Source organism: Lepisosteus platostomus, chromosome 7 (genome assembly GCF_059453375.1).
Source record: "Lepisosteus platostomus isolate fLepPlt1 chromosome 7, fLepPlt1.hap1, whole genome shotgun sequence".
Taxonomy (NCBI): domain Eukaryota; kingdom Metazoa; phylum Chordata; class Actinopteri; order Semionotiformes; family Lepisosteidae; genus Lepisosteus; species Lepisosteus platostomus.
Genome location: NC_142617.1, coordinates 34,699,491 through 34,726,089, shown reverse-complemented (window position 1 = coordinate 34,726,089; position 26,599 = coordinate 34,699,491). Strand labels below are relative to the sequence as shown.

At 40.9% G+C, this 26,599-nt stretch overlaps 1 protein-coding gene and 1 long non-coding RNA gene across 3 annotated transcripts in view; one reads left to right on the top strand and one right to left on the bottom strand.

Annotated features, from left to right (window-relative positions):
* The first annotated feature begins 636 nt into the window (after positions 1–636).
* Positions 637–26,599, top strand: part of LOC148658597 (CTTNBP2 N-terminal-like protein) — a 54,045-nt gene continuing 28,082 nt past the window's right edge. The window contains exons 1-2 of one of the 2 annotated variants that reach the window (XM_088639984.1): positions 637–740; positions 14,558–14,665. In XM_088639984.1, coding sequence (XP_088496110.1) covers positions 735–740; positions 14,558–14,665 — 114 coding nt within the window. In that variant the 5' untranslated portion in view covers positions 637–734. The remainder of the gene's footprint in view (positions 741–14,557; positions 14,666–26,599) is intronic. The other variant, XM_088639985.1, reaches the window with a different exon arrangement.
* On the bottom strand, positions 11,596–16,023 carry LOC148658598 (uncharacterized). The gene is made up of 2 exons (XR_015940112.1): positions 15,703–16,023; positions 11,596–12,216 (listed from the first exon to the last, which is right to left on the bottom strand). It is a non-coding gene; the product is annotated as an uncharacterized LOC148658598 (long non-coding RNA).

Sequence of the window (26,599 nt, the reverse complement as noted above, 5' to 3'; positions counted from 1 at the left end):
TCTATTTAAATTCTTAATATGAAACATACATCTGTAGTGTAGATAGACAGTATGCCAGGATGACTAAAGAGATAAGGGGCCCATCTCGAATCCCCATGGAGACTGGATTTCCCCTGAGACCGCATCTTTCCCGGAGGAGGACTGCGTAAAGTGTCCCTAGATCTTGGAGGCGAGTGTTTTAAAAATACAGTACATATTAAAATCCTGGAGACTTTTCTTGTTACAAAAGCGATGCCGCTCGATTTCTTTAATTACACACCGTCCCGTGGTGTCATTCTTAATCTTTCCAACAGATAAAGTTTAAAGTTGCTCCACGCTACTGCTAGAGAGTGCTGCTTGAATCTTAATATCCCCGAACTGTCAGATTATAAAGAAATGTAGCAATTTCAGAGATTTAGGTTCTGCTACAATTAAAACGTAAACTTGAAGGAGAACACCTTCAATTTATGGAGGATACAATGTAGCCACGAGGAACACGCAGGAAATGACTTCATCAATCAGAATTGAGCAAAAAAAATCTAAACAAAGAGACTAATCCAAACCTGTCTCCCCGCCCCTTGTCGCCCAGATGAGGTTCTGATAGGCCGATCCTTGGAAATCCCTCTTGCGGATATGCTGAATATTCCATCAATCAATTCTGTCCGTAGTTTCCGCTGGGATTTACCGTCAGATTTTTTTAACTATTTTTTTTTGTCTTTTTGGATGGGAAAATTAAAGCAGCAGGAGCGGGACGCATGAAGGTATGTTTTCATGTCTTATTTGCTGAATTATCTATTTAATTGACTGCGATACGTTCCTAGACTGTTAATATGTACTGGTGTGATGGACAGACTAGTTACAAAGTTAGCTGGAGCCTGAATCGTTTCCTATAGAAGTCTGTTTAATAGGGTAACCACAAAACAACTAAAAAAACGGAAAGGCAGGTAAAGTAAAAAAAAAAAGTGTGCAAGAATTTGCTTAAGCAGATATCTTAAAAGGAAATATTTTCCAAATGACTGATGTTTTCTTTTATGTAATATTGTTACAACATTACGTTTCCGATACAGTTCCATACGATACATTTTAACAATACAGCAACCAAAAGTTTATGAATAATAATGAAACATACCACCTGGTGTTTTTGTTTAAAGATAAAACGTTCAACACAACTGAGTTAACTGGAAATATTTGAATTCAGATGTCACATTTAACAGAGGTGTTGGATAAGATTGTGTCAATATAACACTACCAGGTTTTATCGGTGATACAAATAATGATGGCTATATGGACAATGATGAAGACGAATAAGATCATATATAGACAATATTATTTTAAAATGAGTTATTAACAGACTGCTTTGGTTGGGGAGTACTGGTCCGAGGTAGAATTATATAATATATCCCTTCTTCGGCTTCATAATAGTAGGCGCTTCTGACCCGTAGAGCAGTTAAAATAGCCATTCATGGTCGTCAAGTCTCAAATCTTCCACAAAGCCGCGCTTTGGGAAAGTTTTTTTTTAATCACACTTCGCAAGTTATGAACTTGGGACAAAGCAGCACTTTACTGCGTATATTGGCAGAGGCATTAAATAATGCACACATTTTCTAGTAAAGTCTTCGCTTTGAAATCGGAGTACAGCACCGAATTTGTTTCAAGTGTTCAGATTTTTAAACAATATTCTGTTGACACGCACATTTAAGGTGTTTGTCAGCGTAAGCGTACCGTGAGATTTTCTTTTCGGATGTGCTTTTAGCAAGGTTCTGTTTTCTTTTCTCCTGCGTGTATGATACGGTTCTCTTGGCATTTCTGTTTACAGTGAAAAGGCTTAGGCATCCAATTGGGGTTTCGTGTCTGTGCGGGAGGGGCTCAAAAAGCTGATCACTGAGTGGGTAGAGTTAAAATGTCAGACTCCATTTACTTACTGAAATTCCCTACTCCTAGATACACATTGCGCTGCCGGACTTTCGGAAACCCCCTTTATTGTAGAAACAGTAGTGGTGACACGAGTTAAAATCATAGAAGACCTAGGTTCTCATAGTTGGGTTGGCGTTTCAGTGTAATAGAACTGCTGTTAGGTTTGAATTTGCACTTGGATCACTGGAGCGAGTGCCAAATCCTGTTGTGACTTGTAAACTCGGTGAACTTGATTAGGCGGCTCGGAACGAGCTGGGAGCTTTAATTGATGGACAATTAAGCCATGTTTAATTAATTGTTATGGGGCTGCCCTCGCAATGATTGAAAGTGTTGCACCACTAGAAATCAAAGCTGAAAAAGAAAGCTTAATAAGCAATAAGCTGTGATACACATAGTAGACTTCCTCTCCCACCCCACACTTTTCCCCACTTATAGTAAAACCTAGTGGGACAGTGTAGTGAGTAGGCACAAAATAACTTTCAAGTCAAATGGTTTAGTAAAAAAAGAAACAGTTATCATGCATCATTTTATATTGTGAACAAAATTAACTAAATAAATTGTGATTTGTTTTCAGTATTAATTATGTTATCGTCAAAATTGAAAACATTACAAAGTTAAGATCAGGAATGACCCTCTACAGCATTAACACAGTCTTGGCAGCACTGACACACACACCTGATCAGCCTCTGGACAGATGGTTGTGGGAGGTCTGACCACTCTTCCTGTGCAGCTGCAGCCAGCTGGAAAAGGTTAGCTGGATGCAGTTGTCTGTTGTTGATGGCAGTGGCAACTTGGTCCCTCAGATGTTCTATTGGACTCAGAAGAGGAGAAATAGCTGGTTACTGCAAGACCCCTGCAAGACCGCAACATTGTTTTCTGGAAGTCATGTCATTGTAATCCTAGTACTGCATGGTCTTGCATTGTCCTGCTGGAAATGGACCCTTCTGGAGTATCTTGCAGTAATGGAAAAGCTGTTGGCTCAAGTTCTTTGACAATGTTTCCCTGTGCAGTAGGATTTGCCATCAGTCTTCTCCAATGGTGTTCTTGTGTTAAAGTCCAATTCCTCCCCAAATCATCAGACTTCCACCACTACATAAGTTAGCTTGAAAAATGGAAGAGTCACCCTAACCTCTCTGCACACACTAACCCAGAGAAAAGATCTAGCCTACAAGATTTTCGCATTAGTAGGAAGGATGGGGAAACACAATATTTACTATTTTCAATGCGAGGTATCATTTGTCCTCATCTATCAGCTCCCCAGCTAGTAACTATGTGCATGCTAGAACAGTATGTGGCCTGAAGCTATTTTGCTGTCATCAGGTGGTTTAAAGTTTAACCACTCAAGCTTGCTTTCCACTTAGGACCATATTTTGGTTTTAATCTATGATTCTGGCTTCTCTTCCAGTCCCCAAAAGGCGCCACCAGAAATAAAACCATGAAATTAGGTGCAGTCTTGCTTGTTTATCCTGTGCAGAAGATAGTCTGGTATAGCTGCAGTCCACAAAGGGTTAAAACAAAGGGCAAAAAAGTCCATGGGGAATGACCTCATCAGTTTTGAAAACTTGCTTCTTCACTTTTGTTCTCATTCTTGGCATTTTCACAGATCACCTGGGGAGCATTCATTACCTCTTTGTGTGGACTCCTGTTTGATCCTTTTGGATTCTTATCTTATTCTGTTGTCAATCCTAGCCAACCTCCAAACCGCATCCAGACTTAGTCTCTCAGCTATATTTGCAACATACAACATTTTGCACACTGGAGCAGTAGGGCAGCTGTGTGCCCAGATTTGTAGTTGATCACTGGGTCAAAAGCCTTCTACACCATCAGTATGCAATGATGACCTGAAAGATCCACTACATAATGAATGTAAATATCTCTTTTATTAAAATGTTTTTTTCACTTTTCTTCTTTGGTGGTGTTGAACTTTATCTTAAATGCAGTTCTGTATCTGTTCCAGTCCCCCCTCACTTTTTTATTAATCAAATCCTTAATTACTGTAGCTGTTACATCCGATTAGACTTGTCTTATGTCCATTTTTAAACTGCATATTTTTCTTTTATGCTTTTCCTGTTTGGAATTGCCAATTGCTAATTTATTTATTATTTAACCATAGACATACACATCCATTCATTATCCTACTGCTTCTTCCAATTCTGGGTCATGGGGGAGCTGGAGACTATCCTGGCAAGCAATGGGCACAAGGCAGGATACATCCTGGGCGGGACACACACAGGCACAAACACGCTCACACCATGGCCAATTTTCCCCAAAGTCCATTAACCTACTAGTATGGGGAAGAAACTGGAGCACCTGGAGATAACCTACATGAACACAGGGAGGACATACAAACTCCACGCAGATAGCACCCCAGGTCTGGAATTGAACCACTTTTCCAGTTGTGCTGCTTGCCCATAGACATGATCCTTTGAAACGCTCCACTGTGAGTTCCACAGGACCTTGCAGGCAAGATAGTGTTGACTGAGGGGCACTGTTGCATGACAAGCTAAGGCTACCATGGTTGACTAGAGTCCACCAAATCCAGTGGCCCTCAGACCAGGTCAACTGTGATTACAGTTGGCTAGCAACACACCCCAGAATTGAAATGTGGGTCTGGAGTATACAGTAGGTCTCAACCTATCCCCATCAAGAACAACTTTACTTGATAAGCTGCTCATGAGCTTCTATTTTTACATAGTTCTCAGGTCCTAAAAAGCATTACAAGTACATTTTTAAATTGAATAACTAATCTTAAATCGTCAGCTGTGACAAAAATCAAAGAGGAAATATTGAGTTAATTTGTTCACTTTAAGTAATTCCAAACTCAGAAACAAATTTACAAATCACTTGGATCAGTAGTAATAGACACAGGATTCCCTTGTGGATAGGGCAGGTCTAGGAAGACTGTCCAATATTTCCTGAGGTAGGTCCCCCAAGGATGTCCATCCCTCTGTTTACAGTGTTGTCACATTGAGCCTGTGTCTAACACAGCAGGCACAGGGAACAAGATGGGACTACCATTTACTACCTTGACAATATGCAAAGCCATCACAGCCACAGCGGCCACTCATTCACTACACATATGACAGGTGCCAATTAACCTAGACCGCAAGTGTTTGGACTGTGGAAAGAAACAGAGAGAAAAACCATGTGGACATAGGTAGGACACACCTCCACACAGAAGATGTCCCATGCCAGAAGCAAGCTCCAGATTCAAGACCTGCAAGGGAGCATCACTGACCTCCAAATTCACTTTTCATTGTGAAGTTAGACTCTACAGTCACAGACAAGTAGTGACATTCTTCATTGTAACAATGTTATTCACTAATTTCCATGGTTAATCATTATAAATAACAACTGTCAATCACGAAGCCAAATTATTCATTGATTCATTTTGTTTGCAAAACTACACTAATCAAAAATATGTTTTCAAGGTTGGTACCCATCAACCTAATCACATAGTAATTTGATAGTATTTGTGAAATCCTTTAATAACATATTTTCAAAAAAGCGCTGATACTGTTTTTCTGTAGCCATTAGCTTTCTCAAGTAAGGAAACATGCTTCTTAAAGTACTTAAGTTTCTTTGTTAATAAACAGTTCTTGGGATAATGTTAACATCATACAGTACATGAAGCAATTTCCATTGCATCCTGTATAATACTAATCTAATTTCTCACCTCATTTCCTCACTCAGCCTTTGTACAACAGTACAGAAGATGTTCTACAGATTTAAATGGACATGAAACACTGCAATTGGTAAATAACATGAGCTGATGCAAACTACTGATTTAAAGAAAGGTAGCAATCAACATGGTTTTCTCACTGTCAAAAGATACATTGTTAAATGCATTTAATCACAGCTACTGAAAGATACAGAATGTCTTCACAGCCCTGTAGAGAATTCTGACACATTACAGTGACAGAGGTAATCCAACAGCCGTAAAATACCTAGCACAGAAGAGAGCCGGCACAAACAAAATTGGCTTTGTGTAACATGCTAAAGCACTGTGGAAAATTTGTGCTCGTGTTCATTTATTGTTTGTTTCAGGGGGTGAGGAAATCATTTTAATGCAACAGAACTCTGAACTCTGAACATTTTTTTAAATCAACAGTATGCAGTTGAACCTAATAATCTATTCCACCAGCTAACTGCCTGAAGATGCAAATTGTTTGCAATTACTTTCTAGTTAATCCAAAAAATGAATTATCTTTGTTAATTATATGCAGAAAGTGGCATGAGTAATTTTATTTCATATGGCCCTCCAAAAGCATTTATGAGCAAGGCTTTAATTATTAAATATGTCTGGTAACCCAGGTTTTCAAATAAATCTGTTGATCGTACACCGCAACTTGTTGTTTTGTTTTCTGATCTATGGAGTAGGTTTTTCATCATTTCAGGGGATTGAACAGAAATTCCTAAAAACTCCCTTGTCCTTCCCTGTCAGTGTAATTCAATGTGGGATTATATGGTTCAAAGGACAGAGGCCAAACACTGTGTGGTATCCTATGAATAGAATGACCTGGCCTGTGTTGCTTCTGTCCTTTGCTATAACTAACCTTCTGTGATATAGCTCCAGGCAAGAAAGGCCTTTTTATTAATTAGCTCCTGACATCTGTTTGTGTAACTCAGGCCCCAAGGAGAGCTCAGGTTTGAAGTTGATAAAAGAGGAATATGGCAGACAAAGAACCCCCAAACAAGCCATAGTTAGACTGACATCTCCCTTTTCAAACATCACTGCCAAAATCAATGCTGGCAACGGGTAAGAGAATCGGAAAGAGAACCTGAAGCCATGTTCTGTTATGATGAGTCCAAGCAACTTCTGTTGCAAGTCAGTGAAAGAACAGCAAGCTCGATAAAGGGTTTATTGCCCCAGGCGTTTACATGAGTAATTTGAAACAGAGCAGTGTGGGAACTTTTGGGTTTCCCATGCTGATATTTTGACCTCTAGTTTCCTTTTACAATACAGCTGTAAATATTCGCGTTTGTGCAGTCTAACTGTCATTTACTGTCTATACTGTAGCGTAGTCTGATTTAAATAAAAAATGTCACCTTTATGCATGTTTCACATTTCATCTCATAAATCATATTTCTACATTATTGTTCTGAAATCTTGAACAGTTTTTGTGAGGAATACTTTACAAAGGAAGGTTGGTAGCTTAGTGGTTAACATGAACAACATGTTACCAAGTGATTCCCAGTTTCAGCTCCAGCTGTGGCACTGAATTCATGTCACTCTGAGTGAATTTTAGTTACTGATCCACCCTGTCACTCTGTTCTTCAGGTGTGAAGTCATATCACGTTCCATTTTTCAGTGGCTCTGCACCAGCTGTTGCTACTGCCAGAGTCCCCCCACCAACTAGTGTTGCAGTAAATAATCGTTGGAAAGTTTTGAAATAAATTACAATAAGTGTATCAGTGCAAGGAAATCAAGGCCAGATGAACAAAGCAAACAAAATGGAATTGGTGAAGGGAGTTAACTGCCTATGTTAGAACAGAACATTATTATCTCAGTTGTAAAACGACTCCCTGCTTCTTCATACAGGTTCTCAGGAAAAAGTAAAGTTTCATTCCATACTAAAAAGAGAAGAAAAGAAACACATTTCGGGTGTGGAGCATTCTTTGGAAGACCCGAAGAAGGCTCTACAGCCGAAACATTGTGTTTCTTCTCTTTTCAACATGGAATAAACCTTTATTTGTTCCTTTGCAGCCTACACATGCAGACACTCCTACCTGCTTGAACTAATACAGGTTCTTCATCGAAGCAAGTCTTACAGACATACCTGTAGTGTCTCAAAAGACATAGTGAGATAAGTCACAGCTCAAACCTACCCATTCAAATCACAGAATTGTTTAGAACTAGAAAAACTACTTACTGAGCCTCCAGAGAGGAGTGCAGCATACCGGTAGCTCCACTAATTAATTCCAAGTGTTTTTCTTCTCATTACTGATTGTATCATTTCCCAGGTATTGTTACCTGGAGGTACAATCTGGGCGCACTGATATCAAGTGTTCCTGCAGATTCCATAAGTAAACATGTCATTTACTTATTGAACTTTTCTTGGTTTGTTTTCATATTTCATGTCGAATATTTTTTATTCTGAATCTGTTTCCGTCTGAAACGTGCCAGTGTGCTAGTGTGGAACTGACTGGTCAAGAGCCAGACCAGTGTGTCCCAGCAGTGGAAGAACAAAAGCAAGGTTGCAAACAGCAAGGCGGAGTAATTCGATCCTGCTGTTGCAGGGATAAAGTTAATTGTTTCAAGGATCTCACCCTGATGTTTCCAGAGGGATCCCAGGGATTCATTCAAAATCTGTCAATCTACCAAGTTTTCCATTGTGTTGTCTTTGTCAGCAGCTTTCAGGATTCTGCACACTTGTGTCATGCCCCTTTGTGGTCTTCTCTGGTCAAGATCCAAAGGGTCATTTGTTCAAAAATCAGAGATCAGGTGTGTACACACCTGAAAAAGGCTTCACCAGTGGGATTTTTGTTTACTTTTACTATTGACTTTTTATTGAATTCTTAGCCTCTAATTGTTCTTTTGCAGCCTGCATTCTGACACCACTCCTGGATTAAACTTGTTCCTCCGCGTGTTTGTTGTTGAGAACAGACTTTCCTCCTGGCCTTTTATTTTTTGGAAGTTTTCAGTGCCGATTATATTCACATCTCGTCTCATGGTTCTGAATCCTGAGACTGCACAAGGGAGAATGAGCAAGTGTAGGTAGACTCGTCCACTCTGCGCATTGGTCCTTTAACACAACACTGCAGGTTCAGGTCTGATTGGATGAGTCTCTTGCCCACAGCACCACATGTCCACGAGTGCCATAGAGGTATCAGGGGTCACTCTGTCTCTGAGAGCCTAGAGAAGCCAACTGAACCTATATAACCCTCAGTGGGGCTCAGCTTATTGTGTGCTGCTGCCTATGTAATCCTGGTCATTGTAAGATAGTGACATACAGTAACCCAGGCTCGAACCATGATCATAGTGACTCAGGGGGCCTGAAAGAAAAACTAGACTAGAGTTCACTGGCTGTTTAATTAGCTTTGTCTTTTTTTCTTTTCTACTTGTCGTGAATAGACTCTTCAGTCTGAAAGTGAAATTCTGTCTTCCTCTTTTAATTTTAGAAAAGTATTAACTTATTTTGAGAAGTGAAAGTTTATCCTTTCCAATAAGGAAGCTATTTTGTTTTTTCAATAAGGAAATTCACATGCACTGTGTCAGTAGGAGCGTGTGTCAGTACCAGAGCATGGAATCATTAAATCATGGTTTCAGATTAGAGGAATTAATGGAGCTGAGATCAATGCCTTATTGCAGTCAGAGTCCACATTAAACTGTAGAAAAAAATATAAATGTAATAAATAAGAAGGGTTGATATAGAAAGAGGCTGTTTATTCAGCCTATCTAGGTCACTAGCAGTAACCAAGCTTAGTCTCAACGCCTCAGCAATGAAGATAACTTGATAAATCCCTGAAAAAGAAGTTACCATAAACATTTCTGTGTAGACGTTTCCCTTTTTTGATGTTCTGTCTGCTTAATTCCTGATTAAGTCCACTGAATATTTCAGTGACTATAATCATGTAAATTCATGGACTATACAGATTTTGGTCTATTAACCTGTGAGTGACTGGCCTTGTAGTTCTCAATGGACAGCTATCCCAAAAATGTTAAAAATCATAACGCTATCATTCAGAAAAGCCTCAGATGAGAATACCAATACCATCTAGGTGGACCTTGTCTTGCAAGAAGAGAACTGCATTAACATTTCTCCAGTAGATCAGTGCTTTTCCCAAGTCATTCTGACTGGAATTCAGGGTTGTGTCAGTGTATATTACGTCATGAAGCCTGGATAATAATTGGCTGCAGTTGTGTGGGATGGAACTGTTTCTTTCAGTTGATTTGCATGTAATCGAAGAGTTAATGAGCAAAAGGTCAAGTCACATGCCTGGCTCTAAAATGAGATCAAAGTAATCCCGTTTTATCCAAGGCTTAACCAGTGTTAAAGGAGCAATGAAAATGATCTCGTCCAGACACAGATCCGGATGAGCTCATATAGTAAAGTTAATGGGAGACAAGCAAGTAGAAAGTGGCCAGACCTGTCTTGGAAGTGGATGTTTGGCTCACTTCAGTGTGTTAATCTCCGTGTGCCTTAAGTAAAACACAACCGCATTCTACCTTTTACTGTACAGCTGTTGTACAGTATAGTGTTACATTGCAGACTTGCAATGAAGTCATTATCTGGAAACTTCGACTCATCTACCTCAACTCATACAGAAACCATACTTATTAGCTTTTGAGAGCTTTTGCTTTAAAACTCATGAGTCACTGCAAACACTGGGGGAAAAATAAGATGTGTGGACTTGTCCAGTCATAAGCTGTATATATATATAGTTTTTTCAAGTGCAAATTTGTTTTTCTAAAAAATAATCGTTTTCCTCATCCTTCATCATATTTCAGTAGACTCATCAGTGAGTGTTTAAGAGGGGGGGGAAGAAATAGCAGTCCTTTATGCAGAAGTAAGGGATGGAATTAGATGAATGAGTAAGATTTGTACCTCAGACAACTGTGTGGTTTTGCAGAGAACATTGAGAAAGATCACACCAAATTTCCTTTGGAAAGGCTTTTGATTAACCTTAATAAGGCCCTAACTAGGCTCTCTGTTCTATGTTTAGACTGGCTGAAGAGCTTTCCACAGTCAGTTAAGTTTGATTTTCTTATTCTCTACTGATTTTCGTGTTTGTGTCTGATAGTTTAACCTATTTTGTGGGCAATCTGGCTTTGTTTATTTTTTATTTGGGGGGGAAGGGAAGTTACAGTAGGGTTCCCCTTTGAAACTTTAAGAGTACAGTTAATCTTTTTTTAGCTATTAGCCACCATGGTGACTCATAGTTTTCCAGTTGTGAGGCACTGTGTTTCTCTTATTTTTAAGAAGGAATGAGCCCTCAGAATGTTTGTGTATTTACTTTCCTGTGTACTGAATATTAAGGGTTACCAGATATCCACAATTTACTCGTCACGGTTTTTCGGATTATTTTGTGTGTGTCCCTGTCAGAAACAATATAAGTATGATATTGTCCTGGTTTAATCCTGGTTTGTTAATAATTTCAAGTGCCCAAGATACTCTTGAGACCCAGAGAGGAGGTGTTTAAAATAAACACTATATGCCCATCTCCAGCATCTGTTTCAATTGGACATCCACCCTGTATTAAGAAAATGTACATGCCTTTAGCATGGTTCTGCGTTTATGATGATATGCCTGCCAAATGCTAATCACATTTGCTAGAAATATGGATTTTCTGATCATCTGAGCAATCTGCAAGCCATAATTCCTTTATACTAAAATAAAACTGTCAAGCAATCTGTTCAGAGCCTGGCCCCAGTAAAACAAGCACCACCCAACACGTAGTGGAATTATTAATTATTTTTTAATTGTGATGCTTCTGTACCCTTCATAACGCGTGTCAGCTGTTTGCCTGAGCATCTGCATCAATCCCTGAATGACACACAAGGCTCTGCTGCCTGGTCCTGCCATGTTTGAGTGTGCTCCGTTTCTCGTGTGTGATTGCAGCATACACAATGTCTTAGACACAATCAGGAGTTACAATATACGGTATGTAAGCATGAACAGCATATGCAATGCCTCCTCTAGCATTGTCTATTCTTATAACCATTTTATTAATACGGCTTGGGGTGAGAAGAAACCACACTTGTCATTTATCATCTTTAATTCACAAAATTTGTTACATTTACCATTTTAGTCTAATTGAGGCATCCATCATTAAGATCACTTGTTCCTCTCTACATATCTGTAAAGCTGCTTTCTGTGCTACAATATACAGATCTACTGGGATTAGCTATTAGCTTCAACATAATTGCTAAAAATTAAGTCCAAGATCACCATAGAATTGTATTTTTGCATGACAAAGGGAAACCATTGATTGAAAAGAGTAGGACAGAACAAAATTCTGCGACTGTGTGAGGTCAGAGAGTTTATTCAAAGAGATAGATCTTTATTTAATGCACCATGGGGGATCCTCCAACTGGTATGAAGAAGGCTGAGTTGCTCCAGTAGTTATTACCCCTAACCTTAAAACCCCATTGCTCAATATAAAATAAACAGTGCTGATTCAAACCATCGGGTTGCATACGTCGCCTGGTTAGCGTGCGGTTTGCATGTTTAAAGACCAGATGCCACAGGCCTGTCAGCAGACTCGGTGCAGTGCTAAAAAAGAAGGCCTGGTTTCTGTAGTCCGCCAGCAGTACGTTCCAAACATTTCTATCCAACCGCTTGTCCAAGCCGCTGAACAAAACCACCCGCCCTGTTAGACCTGAAAGAACAAGCAGAATCGGATCAATTCTAATCAAGTTCAACTGGTTCCGCAACCGCAGAGGGTAGCTAATTTAGTAGGACCTGTGCCTAAAGCTGGATTTGGACTTCATTTGTAATGAATCTAGACAGACACAGAAGGCATCTTGTTTGTTCTGCAGTGTTCTCAAAACAAAACATAATTGGAAAAGCGTTTATTTTTTTTCTCCCACACAAACTGATGACTCTGGGCATGACCTTGCATAGGTAATAAAAACAATCAAGCACACAAACTGTGGTGCTGAGACGGCTGAAAATTGCCCACGCAGGTAAGACTTGTTACCATCGAGAGAAAAATAAAAGAGGGGACCCATTTTCTTAAGTGAGCAGAAGCACTGTTGTGCAGATGCATGTTGCTTTGCTCTCTGGTTTTGTGATAAATATCTATTTGGCAATGACAGTGAGATCATCATGCCCCAGGGCATATTCCTTTCAGTTTATTAGACTTTCTCTGCTCCTCAAGGCTGTTCACTGTTTCTGTACTCTTTCTAGCTATTTCTGTGGCATAATCTGCTGGGAATGGCTGGTATTACTGCTAGGAACAGTGGGAACCATGGGCTTGTGTATAAAAACAATTGTCTCCTAAATACCCCAAATGGTCAAACTTCCACACAGTAGTTTCCATCACTACTGCCAGCGCTACATATTCCGAAAGTGCTCCAAACTTTTCTAGAAGAATTGTTATATCTGCCCAGCACTACAGTGCCTTGAGAAGGTATTCACAACTTAACCAGTGTTCTCGTTTTATTCCTTGAAAGCTTACGCTCATGACACTTTGAAGTAGAAATTCATATTTGATATATACAGTACATTACCTTCAGCACCAATTCAAAGCAAGAAACCAACAAAAAGAAAGAGGTCCAAATAGAATTAATATGCAAACATGACTTTTCTGTTGTTCATATGTATTCAAGCCCTGTTCAGCAAACCTAATCTAATTATTTGCATCAATGATTGTGATGATAGGTCAAACACATAAGCAATCTCATCAAAAATCTCATTTTGGTGTTTTTTATTTTACATTTACTGTAATGTAGCCTTAGAAGTCTTTATCTAGTCTGAGCATTGAGGTTCTGGATGAAGTATTTTAAAAACTGTACATGCATCTGTGCAGCACTGGGGCCCTGGATTCAATTCCTGGGGTGCTATGTGTGTGGAGTTTATATGTTCACCCGTGGGTGCAGAGGTTTCCTTCAACAGTCCTCAGACAAAATGGTAGGTTAATTGGCTTCTGGAAAAATAGACCCTGGTGTGAGTTTCTTTTGTGTCTGTGCCTTGTGATGGACTGATGCCTCATCCAGGATGTATCCAACATTGCTTCCATTGCTTGATGGGATATGATTCGTTATCCCCTGCCATCTTGTATTGGATTAAGCAATTAGAAAATGGATGTATACTGTATGCATCATTTTTTGTAATTTCACAGAATGGGACACCATAGGAAGGGTCTGAGTACTTCTGCAAGGCACTGTACTGTACATTTATAGTAGGCAATAATAATAATTCCTCACACTTATATTCCGCTTTTCTGGATGCCCTTCCACCACCAGCAATGTGCAGCCCCACCTGGAGGATGCAATGGCAGCCATAGTGCACCAGTATACTCACCACACACCATTTATCAGTGGGGAGTAAAACAGAGTGATGAAGCCAGTTCAGAGATATTAGGAGGCCATGATTGGTAAAGGCCAATGGGAAATTTGGCCAGGGTAACATCCCTTCCCTTTTAGAGAAAAACCCTGGGATTTTAATCATCACAGAGAGTCAGGACTTGGTTTAACATCTCATCCGAAGGACAGTGCCTTTTTACAGTATAGTGTCCCCGTCACTATACTGGAGCATTAGGACCCACACAGTGAGCGCCCCACTAACACCTCTTCCAGCAGCAACCTTAATTTTTCGCAGGAGGTCTCCCATCCAGGTACTGACCAGGCTCACACCTGCTTAGCTTCAGTGGGCTGCCAGTTGTGAGTTGCAGGATGATATGGCTGCTGGTACCAGTGCTACTGGAAGAGGGCTTAACCCCAGCAGGTTCAGAGACTCACTGTGTGTCGTGCTGAGCACCCAGATGCCTGTGCTGCATCCTTTGAATGCAGCTTCAGAGTTGAGGTTGTTTTTCTGTCTCTGCAGCAACTGAGGAATATCTCACCCTTTATTCTCTCTTTCTTTGGATTGAACATTTGCTACAAGTAAAACATTTGAGTAATTATTGGCAGTATTTCTTAATAGGCCATTACACTAATGCCTGCTCCTTTGCCCTCTCCAGAAAGGTGCTCTCTAACGCTCTGGGTGTTTTCCCGCAGGAATCCAGGATGAATATGGACAACCTGAGTAAGCCGGAGCTGCTGATGTTGTTCAGCGTGCTAGAGGGGGAGCTGGAGGCAAGGGATCTTGTAATTGAGGCCCTAAGGGTGAGTCCCACATTCCTCCAGCCTCTCCTGTCACTCCATGAGTAGAGAAGCCCCTCCAGTACTACTGCACCTGCTCCCCTGAGCCTCTCGGCCACTTTCTGTTGTGATCCTGACCACAACCACAACCTGGCTGAGCCCAGAAAAGTTGTGGTCTAATTAACAGGGACCCAGGCAGTTGTTCGACAGTCATGTGGTTTTGGTCAAATTTGTTAGTTTGCTAAGTGATGACCATGTCACAAGTCTTTAAATAACCTCCCTGAAATGAATAAATTGGAAATAAAAATGGCAAATTCCAATGGTGTGAAGTAGATAGACCTTGGGATTCATGCAGAGCCTCATATTTATATCAATAGCAAGGAAGCATTGTGGAGCATTGTTGTAGTCCTGCTCCATTTAAAGGAAATTTTATTGCAAGACAGAGTTCTGTAATTAACATTTTTGCTTTTCAGTGATTTTTAGAAAACCACAAAGATTAGCTGACATAGATGTTTTCTGATGTGTGTGCCTTTATCTTTGAGCTGTCCTCCTTTTTCCAAGGAAGAGTTGCTTGGCCACCGATAATTTAGTTGTGGCAGATTTATAGCAGAGACATCGACTAATGACTCCAACCCTGAAAGTGTAGCTGTTGGCTCTGTTATACTGTAGGAGTTCCTCATCAAGCCTGTCTCGGGCCTGTTTACAAACAGCTGTTATTTATTTATGTATTTCTAAAACAATTCTAGTGTATATGTCTCCTCTTTTCATGACAACTTGAAATACTCATTAACTGTATTGTTGTATTTTAATACACATTGCCCTGCTCCACACAGAACAGAACCACAAAACAAAACTCAGTGTTTTTGTGATAGATCTGCTTATGCATTTTCTGATTACTCTGTATTTAATTCTGTTTGTGGAGCTTTTAAAAATAGTTCAACAATTTTTACATTTAATAAGCAGTAGTGGGGTGGTTTTAAAACAATGCACAAACTTTTCTACAAGTCACCGAAGAGGTTTAAGTTAGACAAGAGTGCTCTAGTGTATACTCTTGACCTAACCCGGGTCCAGAAAAAGCACACAGTACCTTCCACTGTTCGAGACGGTTTGTCCATTTACTGTGGGAACACAACTGGAGCGTATCTCAGCCGGATTACTTTGGTTCCAAACAACTAAGTGTCATAAGCAGCAAGGTTTTTTTTAGTTCAGTTGGAATGAGGCAGAGCTGGAAAGGAACTGCAAGTCAGGCAGGAATCTGACCATATAGGGGCATGGAGAACACTGGGACACCTTATTCCTATTACATGTACAGCGGCTGTCTGAAGCTCTCACAGCTCAGGAGAGATACCGCTTTGTGTGCTGTCAGGCTTTGAACTCTGTGCTCTAACCTGAAGAAATTTTTAGCATGTATACAAAAGACGTAGAGAGAAACAGGAATTAGCCAAGAAAAGGTGAGACTTCATATGGAAGAGCCAAGAGACTGAAGCTGGTCATATTTCTATAAGAACCGCAAGCTTTTTCAAAAGACACAACCCTAATGTGTTAATGTGCCTTTATTATTTCAGCTCTCTAAGCCACTGTTTGGCTGTAGAAGGTTGTCGTAGATGCAGTAACTGAGGATCCAAAGCTTTCTAGGGTGTCCCTTAGCTGTCATTAGGAGCACAAATATTGAAAATTACAAGAAAAGAAGAAAAACTTCATCCTATAGTCTCAAGGCCTGGCAACTCCCCTTTCATATGAAATACTGTGCGGTATTCTGCAGTATATAATACATCTTTTATTTACTGGAAACTGTCCGGTGGGGAGATAGACTTTTCATTTTCTGGCTTTTTAAACTCCTTGTTAAAATACAGCAGAGTTAGGATAGAGCAGGGGTATTTAGCACAAGGCCTTTGGAATTTGCTTCATCAACTTATTTGTCCCATTAATCCTGCCTGTTAACATTTAAATGACTGATCTGATTGCCCTGTTAACACAGCAGTGGAGCTGAGTGATAGCGCTGTAGTTCAATGTGTACTCAGGCTTGTGGCCATACCTTAGACTTAACCTATATTTTGTTTCTCTACATAGAGTCTCAGTAATTTTACTACATCTAGCTAGTCAGTGCAGTGATTTCAGTTCATCTAACCTCTCAGGGTTTTATAAAAAGGGCAAAACTCCAAAACTCTGTTGTATGTAAATATTGTTGTAATACCTTAGGTTCTTAATCCTGAAACACGGAGGCAGTATGTTGTACTTGTACGCGTAATGAGAAATATTCTGTCTTGGTAATCTTGAACAGCAGACTAACAGAAAGACTAACAAATGGGTTGGAAATCTTGTATTACAATAGAAGAAATGAATAGTTCAGTATCTTTAGATATTGACTTGTATTTTTTGCCCAGTGTGTACTTTAGCTTATCAGCAGCACCTAATAAATCATTTCATTGTTGACATTCAGACACTTCATTGGTCATCTGTTATAAGGAAAAACATTGCCAGAAGGGTTTATAAGTGAAGCCTATTATGTGTTTATATTCTCAGACAAATGAAAAATGTCCAGCAAAAATAACCTCACAACAGGGGTCTCAAACTCTGTTCCTGGAGGTGAATATTGTCTTCAAAAAATTTTTTTGGGGGATTTGCACAGTATACTTGTGTGTCTCAGCAGCATCTACAAAATAGCTTTTGTCCTTGGACACGTAAAGAAAATTTGTTTTGTTTGACACAGTGGACTGGAGTCAAAGGCTGAGGTCAGAGGACCAGAGAATGGGGTTGGTATTGTCAGAAGGCTAGAATACAGACAGAATATAGATTATTTAATTTTAATTTGATATCTATTAACTCTTTCTGAATATTCCCTCCTTTATTCATCAATATGTTTCATAACTGCTTTATCCAATATACTGTAGAGAGCTGGAGCTTATCCTGGCAAGTAATGGGCTCAAGGCAGGATACACCCTGGACTGGATGCCACTCCATAACAGGCACACAGACACAAGCACCATCACACCAGAAGCCATTTCATCTACCAGTATGACTTTGGACTGTGGGGAAAAAAACCAGAGCACCCAGAGGAAACCCATTTATAAACGTACTGGTGACTTTAATGTGCACGTCATTTGTAAAAGAAAGGAAGTGCCAAGCTAAAAAACGATTAAAACTGTCTGACAAAGTGAAGGGTCAGGAGAGGGCCTACGGTTTATTAATCAGTTACACTTTTCCATCTGGGATGGATTGGGAGTAATTTTGTTTTCCAGGATGAACATGCTTCCAAGAACTGTCAGACTGTGTTGTGTTAGGTTTTTAATCAGTCTCGTGTAGAAAGAATTTGGCAAAGGTTGCTCCATAGTTCCTGCAGAAAATTAATATTGACAAGTCAGGAATTACAATTCAAATGAATATTTCCTAGAGTCTCCTGTTTCCTAGTCTGTTTGCGCACAGTGTCATGCTTCACGGGGAGTAGGAGATGTTTCTGAGAAGACCTGGAGATGGAGCTGGGAGGGCAGGGGGCCTCTGGGAAGAGGCAGCGGGAGCGAGCAGAGCCAGGAAGGACAGGAAAGCTGCTGACAAGCGTGGGGGTGGCTAGAGGAAGGATTGCCTGCGACACTTCTGACCTCCGTCCGAACACAACACAGGAGTTTACAAATAACTGGTTCTGTCACGATGTCCCAGGCCCCCAGTTTTTCTAAAGTAAATTCTTCACACGCTTAGGGAAGAAAACAAAGCAGGGGTCCATTGGTTCTCCTCCCCATCTATGGAGTCTGCCTGAGTTTTTATGCCTTCAAATTAAGAACAAACGCTTACTGTATTTCCAATTAAAAAACCTACAAGATAAATTCAGTTTCTTACTGCAAAGCCTTCATCGTTTCTTTGTAGTCGGCTTTGATTACACTCTTTGTAGTCTTATATATCTGGGGTGCTGTTTTGAATGAACGTTGATGAATGACTGTCTCAAAACTAGTTTCTATTGGGTCAGTGAGTCAGATGGATGGTCAAGCTGTGGTGGAACCCAGTTCATTATATCAATCCTCTTCTTGCCACTTTATCCAGTTCGGGATCAAGGGAAGCCTGGCAGGCAATGAACGCAAGATTGGATACATCCTGGTTGGGACGCCAGTCCATCACTGGGCACACGCAGTTCACTTGCACCTCGGACAGTTTTCCCCAAAGCCAATTAACCTCCACTCTTATAACTGTGAGAGTAAACCCACATGGACATGGGGAGAACATACAAACATCACAAAGAGAGCACCCCAGGTCCAGAATTAAAGCCAGGGCCCTTGTGCTGCAACGCTAACCACTGTGGCACCATGTTAGCCACCCAATCTTGTCAGTATCTGTTGGCTTCCGTTCTTTTGAAGTGCCAAAGCATGGTGGCTATCGACATAATAGTCAGAAATAAATGGTAGCTGAAATATAAATGGAACAAGAAAGGGGGAAGTCTCTGAAGAGACCTCCTGTCACTTGTCCTCCAGAGGGGCAGAATTCCATGTTCAGAGGTGACAAAGTTTGAGGAAGCGTCCTATTTGTTTGAACCTTGAACATTCGAGTTAGGGGAAGAGTGCTTTTCTGTGACCAATCAGAGAGAACTGACAGGTTCATGGGGAACCCTAACTGCATACGATTCATTGTATCCATGGGAACCTACAGTAAACAGGAACCGGTGGCCCATTTCTCTCAAAGTGATCGGGTTGGCCCTGCGGCACTGACCTGCTTTTGCTTCACAGAGTGACGAGACAGAGCTCATGCTTGGTGGAAACGACCAGCCTATACTGGGCTTCTCTCTCTCCTTATCTGGGCAGGAAGCTCCCTCTTTATCTGTACTTTGTGGGATTTTAAAATTATTTGCAGGAAAAAAATGTTTACTCCAGGAAACCATTAGTGAGGAAAGAAAAACAATAAATCTCCGGGTCTGACCACAATATTCTCCTTAAAGGCCTGGGGCAAAATAACAAACTGAAATAATGAACTGCCAAAATCAAATAAGTCCATCTCAAGATTAAGCCATGTATGTCTAACTGCACGCAGCCTGTACAGCAAAACTGCAAATAGCTCATTAAATCAGTCATGGTTCTTTTGACTGCTCCTAAGCTATTTGTCACTAACTGTGGCTATTCTAGAGCAAATGTAGGCTAACAAGAGTTGAGTTGTGCGAGTAGATGCTTTTATTAGAGCAAGTGAAGTTTTCATTTTCCCTAGAAGGGAAAATGGCTTACTTTGCCTCCCTTATCTGAGGCTGCCTGTCTGCGTGTGCCTTTTGTGCTCCACGTCAAAACGACAACTCTGAAATGTCCACTTTCAAAACTTAATTCTCTATAGGGAGGGAGTGGTTAGTTTAAATGGACTGGCAGTCTGCTGTGTTTCCATATCAGCCTATCCCACAATGACATGGTACTTTCATTAACCACACTACCTAGTAGCTGTTAAATACTGCTTTTTCTACAGTGGACAGCACTGCTTCCTCACAGTGCTGGGATCCTGGGAATAATCCCAGACCTAGAGTCCTATCTGCGTGGAGTTTGTATGTTCTCCCTGTATTTGCATGGGTTTCATCCAGGTGCTCCGGTTTCCTCCACCATTCCAAAGACATATTGGTAGGTAAATTGGCCCTGCTGTGCGTGTACTGTATGTTTGTGACTGTGTGTGCCTTGCGATGGACTGGTGTTCTGTCCAGAGAGTATCCTACCTTGTGCCCGTTGCTCACTGCGTTAGCCTCTGGTGTCCTCCATGGCCCTGTACTGGATAAAGCGGTATAGAAAACTGATGGATAGACAGACCTTGTCTGTGCTGCAACAGCATTGTATATGCCTGACTGAGAACTACATGATACCAGTACTTTTCCCACTGCACAGCTGCAGACGGCAAGCAGTGGATCCCACTGGTGTTGTGGAGTGTTTCACTTTCCTTGGAGGAGCTCTGTCTGTTTAAGTCTTGCAGTTCTTCGGAATGATTTCTTTGTGACCTCCTCGGAGGGAAGGGAGGCTGCCAGCTTGTGGCGAATTCTCAAAGCCCTCGGGGGGATGTTCTTTTGTTCCCGAGCTCGGCCACTTCCCCTCAAAAACAACTCTCCCGCTTCCTCTCTGACTCCCCTGTTTTTCTCCACCCTTCTCTTTCATTATTTCTCCCCCTCTCACTCTCCTCTCTCTCTCTCCTTAAGACTCTTAAGATAGAATATCTTGCTGCTTCTCATTCATAGCTTAGCTAGGTGAAGAAGAGAGAGAATTTACTCCCTTTGCCCTGTTGCGTTGTATCTTCGTAGCTGCCTATACTGTTAACACGTCATTTGAGCTTTTGCTACTACAACTTCAGAATCCACCAACGGAAAAGTGCTCTATCACAGAGAGTGCAATGACCAAACGGGGCAAGGTGAATTCAGGAAATCACTAAAGGAATGAATTGCTGATAGCAGTGATTGAGAAAGATGGCTTTGTTTGTTTTCCACTCCCACATCCCAGGCCGGGTCCTGTGTGGCACGGCTCAGCTCACTGTACTTGCACATGTGGAAAAAAAAATGCACGTGAAGGATGGTGGCTTTCCTGCAAAATCCCTCTTCTCTGTATTTTCCAAGATGTACGGCAAGCTGAAATGGATAAAAATAATGTTAACCTTTATAAAGACCTTCCTGCCCGCATCTTCCTGTTTGTGAAGTGATTTTATTCAGGGATATAATGGAACCTTTCAGCAGGGAAAGAGTAAAAGGTTAATTTTGAGGGTGGTCTGAGCTGACAAAAGAGAGTCGACAGGCCCATAGGCTGTGGAAGACAATTTTTGGGAGGAGTGCCGTTAAGGCAGATCCAGCAGAGCAGGTCTGGTCTAGCCCAGCTGCAGACAGAGGCCCTGGTTTCTGAATCAGTGATAATAATAAAAGACCAAGACCAATATCCTTCTGTAATTGACACAGTTTAAAGAGCAAAAACTGTTGTTCCTTAATGCTTTTACATATATGTTAACTCTTTGTAATAAAGTAGTAGAAACACCTGTGACTTTGTAATTCTAACCAGTTCATTTTTCTGCCCCATTCATTAAATTTAATTGAAACATACTTAAAACTGTCATTCATTTCTTCATTCTGTGTACTTGGGAACTGGAATACCTACCACTTGTAAACAACTAATTTCAACATAGGAGATTTTTTAATTTAATTTTTATTTTACCATGAGATTATTCTCACAAAACCTTCTGAGCTCATTGATAATAGACAAACCCTAGCCTTCCGTGTCAGGTCCTCCATGCAGTAAAGGGTCTTGCTGTGTTTCTGTCTGCTCCATTTTGTGCTCAGTGTTGTCCATATGCTTATTAAACTGTGAGCAAATGGCAGGCCTCTGTTTGACTAGCTCCCCCCAGGAGCTAAAGTTACTCAGTTCATTTTGAATTCCTTCTCTGAATTTTTGAATCTCGTGTTGTTTTCAATATTTCTATAGAAAAATGTATTGTAGGTGTAGTATCTCAATGGTGCCTCTTGGGTCCTGGGTTTGTTTCTGACCTGGGGTGCCTGTCTGGGGAGTTTGCATGTGCTCCCCATGTTTGTATGCGTTTCTTATCTTCCTTCTAATCCTCCAGTGACATGCTGGGTAGTTTAATCAGTCTATCTCAATTGCCCCTGTATACGTGTGCGTGTGATGGACTGGTATCCCATCCATGGTGTGGTCCTTCCTTGTGTACTGTTGAACCATACTCCGGATTGCCATGGCCTTTACTAGAAATAAAAGACTTTTTCATAAGGAGTGGGTAGAACTGCAAATTTCCTTAATAATTTAAATGTCAAAGCTACAGTTTGTCATATACTCCTAATGTTTTCTAAACCAGTGAGCGCAAGGCAGGATACACCCTGCCTTGTCCATCTCAAGGCACACATTCACACCAGGACCAATTTTGTCAGAAGCCAAATGACACGGGGAGAGCATACTGTAAACTCCACAAAGATAGCACCCAAAGAATGGAACCCAGGACCCCAGCCCTGTGAGGCAGCAGTGCTAATCATTGTGCCACCATGCCACTCATGTTTATAGTCCTACTAGTACAATAGTTAATAATTTGTCTTGTTTCACAGTGTTGAAGGAGAGGCTATGCAGTATAATGACAAAGACACTGACAAAGTACTGAGGTCTGGCAGGCTTGTCTTGGAAACAAGGAACAATTAAGCCTGTGATCTGAGAGGCAGCTAAACATTTTAATGATACGCATTTTCTCATTTACAATTGCTTGAAAACAAATATTTTGCTGTTTTTTTAAAATGTGTTTTTATGTATTTTTACTTTTATCTTTAATTGTCTGTTTTGGGTTCAGCAACAGGAGTTTAAAAATAATTGATGGGCAGAGATTATGTGTTTAATTTCCCATGTGTGAGCTGTCACTTTATTTCAGTTATGCAATCAGGTGGAAATTACAGTTTTAATTAAAAACAAATTTGTAGGTGATTAGAAGAAACTGGCAAAACTTGAAAATTGTGTTTAGATGAGGTACTCTTCTCTGTTTCGTCGGGGGAATAACTTTTTTCTCAGTTCTTTCTGCCGAAATTTTTTTTGTAAATTTTTGTAGCCGGTATTCAGTTTGGAGTGTTAATTCAGTTTCAGGGCCCATTCTAACCTGCTCCCACAAAACACCAGCTGTGATAACAGACAGGAAATGGAAACATTGGATTCCTCCAACAAACTTATTTATCTCTTTATGCTTGATTGTGTCATTTCAGGTCAGGATACTCAGGTGTGAGTGTGAATCTGGTTGTTGCAGGTATATCCATTCCAGCAAACCAGCAAGGGACTGACTCATAGCCAACAATACATCCATAAACCTGGTGGAGAGTAAGAACTACAGCTGTGATTAACACTCATGGTTGATCTTGTTGAGATTAGCCCCTTTCTGATGAGAGTTCTGCAGTCCGAGACTCTAGTGGAGTCAAATCTCTGTGGCCTGATTCTAATGCTCATACTTGGTGTGTAAGAGCTGTTTTCTGGCGTGGGCTCCTGCCTGTATTCAATCTCCTTTTGGAAAGGGGCTGTTTGGCGACAGCAGTGCCATGCCTGCTTGCTGCAGGGGAATCTGTACACTTCCCATTAAGCGAAGCATTGAAGGAGTGATGATGGCTTCTTACCAGCGTAGGCAGCGGTTGTCATAATTACCCAGAGCCTCGAGGATGAGAGGCGTAAGGGATTTCAACGGCTCACTTGACAGAAGTCGGAAAAACAAAAGTATAACCAGTTTGGCTGGGCTGATCCATCCAACCATTAAAAATTGGCCAAATGGGACAGCTACACATTCCCCTCACCCTTGCAGCAACCAAGTGAGGTTAGTAAGCTGTCTGTTAGGCGTTCCTCAGAATGTGTTCTTCACTTTTAAAATAGTTCATTTGGACCTGAATAAATGCCTCTGAACTGAACTGAGGAGGGAACCAAGAGAATCCAGCAGCCCCACCTTGGACCAAAAGTCCTCGGTTTAAATCTTTAACCTTTAAAGCTTTAAAGCCATCCAACCATTAAAAATCTTTAACCAGCAGCCATATCACCCTGCAACTCACAACTGGCATCCTACTGAAGCTAAGCAGGTGTGAGCCTGGTCAGTACCTGGATGGGAGACCTCCTGGGAAAAACTAAGGTTGCTGCTGGAAGAGGTGTTAGTGGGGCCAGCAGGGGGCGCTCACCCTGCGGCTCATGTGGGTCCTAATGCCCCAGTGTAGTGACGGGGACACTATACTGTAAACAGGCGCCGTCCTTCGGATGAGACGTAAAACCGAGGTCCTGACTCTCTGTGGTCATTAAAAATCCCAGGGTGTTTCTCGAAAAGAGTAGGGGTGTAACCCCGGCATCCTGGCCAAATTTCCCCATCGGCCTTTATCAATCATGGCCTCCTAACAATCCCCCTCTGTGAATTGGCTTCATTACTCTGCTCTCCTCCCCACTGATAGCTGAGCGTTCTGGTGGTGGTGGTGGAGGGGAGTCCCCATTACCTGTAAAGCGCTTTGAGTGGAGTGTCCAGAAAAAGCGCTATATAAGTGTAAGCAATTATTATTATTATTAACCTGCCACTGTTAGTTAAAATTGCACTGCAAGGAGAAGAGTAGTTTATTGAACCCAGCGATCCACAACATGGCTGCATGGTCCAGTTTTGTCAAAACAATTTTCTTCTGTTGCTTCTCATAGTTACGCTTAAAACTGGATATTAAAATCCTCTTTGCACAGTTCTGTTTGGTTTAGGTTCAGGAGGCCCATCAGTTCTGTGGGAAATGCCTGTTCTCTCTCCCCTGAGAAGGGGTTGGCTCAGTCCGTCTGGCGGAGAGAAAGGTAGGGGGAGGGGGTGCATGTACACAGCAAGTTTGTTAAAAAAAACCCAAAGACAGCTTTTTCCTGTCTCTCCGATTTTAGAAACTCCTGCTGTCTAATTGTTTTGGAAGTTGTGCAGCCGGCAGCCAGGGCCCATTTCCCTGGCACAAAACAAAAAAGAATCTGAAACATCGGCTAATCTGTATCACCACGGGTCACTAGCTTCATTTAACACAAATACACGCACCTGCTTGCAGGTTAAACAAAAAAAAAGTCTGTTGGCTGAAAAAACACTTAGGCTATCTGGGTTTTGCTAAAGTGATCTGCTTTTAAATAATAACAACTAAGCCCTCAACTATTCGTATCAAAATTGTCTACTTTTTTCAAATATTTCACAATATTTTTACAAATATTTTCATCTTTTGGCCTAAATATCAACAGGGACTGACGCAGACAAGGACAGGCATCTGGGTAAGATCCTTATATAGGCACACGGACAAGCAACCAGATACTGATTTGTTTGTGCTTAGTGATGTACCGCAGGCATTCATTCCCTTCTTCAAGGTTTTTCTCTGCCCTGCAGCTTCTTGTTGTGTCCGGACAGATGATGACCCACAAATTGCAAACCTTTGTTCTCCTGGTTTACAAATTGAATTTAACTCCAGCTGCCAAAACCCTTTACCTCCATTATGTTTAGGCACAAATGCGGACTTGTACCATGCATTTATTTTGCAATGGCTGCCTAAACTTCACTCTGCTTTGCCACATTTTGGTGCAAATGTATTGTTAGCCACTGTGAATATTGGTGCTGCTTTCAAAACTTTTGAAGATGCAGTAATTGAAACTGCCAACCTGTCATCTGACAGGATGCAAGAATGGATTTACAGTGCTGTTAGGCTACAAACTGACTATAACAATCCAACATCTTATCTTTTTTTTAAATTCACAGTGTTCTCACCACCATTATCTTCTTCTGTATACAAAACATGAAAGTGTTGACCAAATAAAGGCCTTTTGTGATTTATTTTTTATCACTGGAGGCATTGAATCTCCAGAGCACAGCAGGAAGGGTCATGATTTTGATGGAAAGCCTTAACAAAAAAAAATTCTGTGCATTCCATTTCCACTTTATTTCAGCTGATGAAGCAGTTGCTTATTAATTTGACCTGCTGTGTAGTGGGGCTGCTGCCACAGAATGGCCAGTTTGGTCATCCCAGGTGGAGCTACACTTCATTAAAAGAACTTTCCAATGTTAGGACAATTGTTTTCTTATTTTTGTTATTCATCCTCTTTCATCATTCCAGCTCCAGAGCTCTCTATATATTATAACAGCCAATAGTTACAAGGCCTGGAAAACCATCAAGTTTGAAATTGTTCCAAACTCTGTTTCTAAAGAAAACCAGAATTTGTTCTGGAATACTAGTAGCCCCATTCCTTGAAGGTTCTGTATCATTATTTGTCAATCCTAAGCACTTGGGTGTCAAAATTTGTCAAAATGAAGTGCTTAGGTGAGAGAATGTTCCCTGCACAGCCAGTGGTTGGCTGTATGTCATTCTTCATGAATTGCACATTCTTACTATGCTCCAGTCTTGGACTGAAATGTCAAACCAGGTCATTGCACCAGTTGCAGTTGAAGCCATGGTCTATGATAGTATTTTCTAAAAAAAAAAAGTGAGTTTAAACTTAAATATTACAGCTATTAGTTATTACAAGCAGGTTA